This window comes from Fukomys damarensis, unplaced genomic scaffold (assembly GCF_012274545.1).
Source record: "Fukomys damarensis isolate Sample0158 unplaced genomic scaffold, DMR_v1.0_HiC HiC_scaffold_41653, whole genome shotgun sequence".
Classification (NCBI taxonomy): Eukaryota; Metazoa; Chordata; class Mammalia; order Rodentia; family Bathyergidae; genus Fukomys; species Fukomys damarensis.
The window spans coordinates 1-2,537 of record NW_022942565.1 but is presented as its reverse complement, the minus strand read 5'-3'; the positions used below and the strand labels follow the sequence as shown (position 1 = coordinate 2,537).

Below are 2,537 nucleotides of genomic sequence, written 5' to 3'. Positions count from 1 at the left end.
GACTCAGAGTTTAAAATAAAAAGCCAATTTACCAATTTATACCTCCCTCGTGGTGGTCTCCATCATGTGGGTGCAAATGAACCTTATGTATTGAAAAGATACACTAATGAAAAAAGAATTGTAAAAGTTATATTCAAAATCCATTTTAGCCAAAGTCTTTCCTTTTCCTTCTAGCCATATATTAGAGACTGATAACCATGGAAACAGCAAACATGAGCTTTCCCAAAGCTTTTCTGTTGCTGGGCTTCTCAGAGTTTCCCTGGCTGGAGAGGCCCCTCTTTGCAGTGGTCCTGGTCTCCTACATCCTCACCCTTCTGGGGAACAGCTCCATCATCCTCCTCTCCCTGTTGGACTCCAGACTCCAGACACCAATGTACTTCTTCCTGGACAACCTCTCTCTTCTGGACCTCAGTGTGACCTGCACCATTGTTCCCCAGCTGTTGGCCAACCTCTGGGGAGCAGATAAGACCATTGCTGCCTGGGGATGCATCATACAGGCCTATATTTTTACCTGGACTGCTGGTGCTGAATGCTTCTTGCTGGCCATGATGGCCATTGATCGCTATGTGGCCATCTGCCGGCCCCTCCGGTACACTCTCATCATGCATCCCTGGGTCTGTGTGCAAATGGCAGTTGCCTCCTGGTCCATTAGCCTGGCCAATTCTCTGCTCCAAACCACACTCACCCTCCAGCTCCCCCTCTGTGGTCACCACACCCTGGACCACTTTTTCTGTGAGGTCCCTGTGCTCATCAAGCTGGCCTGTGAGGACACCTTTGCTAATGAGCTGACCCTGGCTATAGGAGCCATCCCAATTGGAATGCTGACTCCCCTAATGGTGCTCATCTCCTACACTTTCATTGCCAGGGCTGTACTGAAGCTGCCTTCAGCTGAAGGAAGGCGCAAGGCTCTCAGCACCTGCAGTTCCCACTTGCTGGTGGTCACCATGTACTTTGGACCAGGCATCTACATGTACCTCCAGCCTTCAGCCAAGAGTTCTCAGGCCAAGTTCATGTCTTTTTTCTACAGTGTTATCTCCCCAGTGCTTAATCCACTCATCTACACTGTGAGAAACCAAGATGTGAAGACAGCAGTGAAGAGGATCCTGCAATCCCAGAGTGGGTTTAAGTGTTTAAAAGCCAATGGTCTTTGTCTGCCATCTGTAGCAACCAAATGCACACCTGAATAAATACTGATATATCATGTCTGCTTTTCCAAATGAGCATCTATAAATTCAATGAAAATAGTTTCTTCCAAAATATGAGTTAATCTAATAACCAGAAAAATGTTCAGCTAGAAAGTTCTTCCTTCTGAAATCTAATATGCAGACGTTTCCTTTTTCTTGATCCTTCTCAAATATTCTTTCAGCATAGACCTGATGGGCTTCATGGTTCATTCATCTATGAGAGGAGACATCTGCTCATCCATTTTTGTTATACACATTATTCACAATAACCAGGCTGTGCAATAAAACTGAGTACTCATCAGTAGATGAGTGCAAAACAAAATGTAGTGTGTGTAAAGGAATATTATTTGGACTTACAAAAACAAGTTTTTCCATTGTGATAATATAGATCAAATGGAGAACATCAAAATAATAAGTAAATTAAGACAAAATGACAAAGATTACCTATGCTTACTCCTTAAAACAGAGTCATACAAGAAGTTACTCTTTGAGTTACAGAAAAGTTGACCTAAAAAAAATCTGTTGCCATGCCATGGCTTTAATACATTTTTATCTTTATGAAGTTATTGACATATTTTAAGTAAGCAATACAGTTACATTCATCACTGGGACCTTGTAGCTTTGCATGACTCATCTTGGTTCTTATTTTTCCCCATTTGCCAGCCTTCTTTTTACCCCATCCACCCTTCCCTGTTTACGAAGACATCATTTCCATGTTTTCCTTTTCACATATTTTGTTTTTCCCTTTTACCTTTCCCCTACCCTTCCCACTTCTTTACTCTTTTAGACCTTTTCTTCCTATTACACAATATTAATTATATATATTTGACCCTTATTTACACTTTCAGATTTTCACACCTGAGAAACTATTCAGTATTTACAGAAGTGGGACTTATTAATTTTTCTTAAGAGTATGGCCTCAATGTGCATTCACTTAGATATAAATGTCTCTAGTTTCTCTTTCTTTATGGTTGAGTAGTATTCCAACTTATTTAAAAAGTGCATAAACAAACAACTGGGATCTCATTGTATTAAAAAGTTATTTCAGTGCGGGAGAAATCACCGATAGAGCCAAGAGACAGCCTACAATGCGGAAATTAACAACTACTCCTCAGACAAAGGACTACCATCTAGAATATATAAAGAACTCAAAAAAATCAGGCCCCCCCAAATATAAAGACCAAATTTAAAAATGGTTGTCTGAAATGAACATACAAAGAAGTAAAAGTGGCAAATAAATATATGAAAAAAATTAGTATCACTGGTCATTCAAGAGATGCAGATGAAAGTAGCACTGAGATTCCACCTCACCCTAGAAAGAATGGCTGATTATCAAGAAATCAACCGATAACA

At 40.5% G+C, this 2,537-nt stretch overlaps 1 protein-coding gene across 1 annotated transcript; it reads left to right on the top strand.

Annotated features, from left to right (window-relative positions):
• The first annotated feature begins 197 nt into the window (after nt 1-197).
• On the top strand, nt 198-1,187 carry LOC104873512 (olfactory receptor 2G6). Its single transcript, XM_010640268.1, has one exon. The coding sequence runs from the start codon at nt 198-200 to the stop codon at nt 1,185-1,187; it is 990 nt and encodes a 329-aa protein (XP_010638570.1).
• The last annotated feature ends 1,350 nt before the right edge of the window (nt 1,188-2,537 follow it).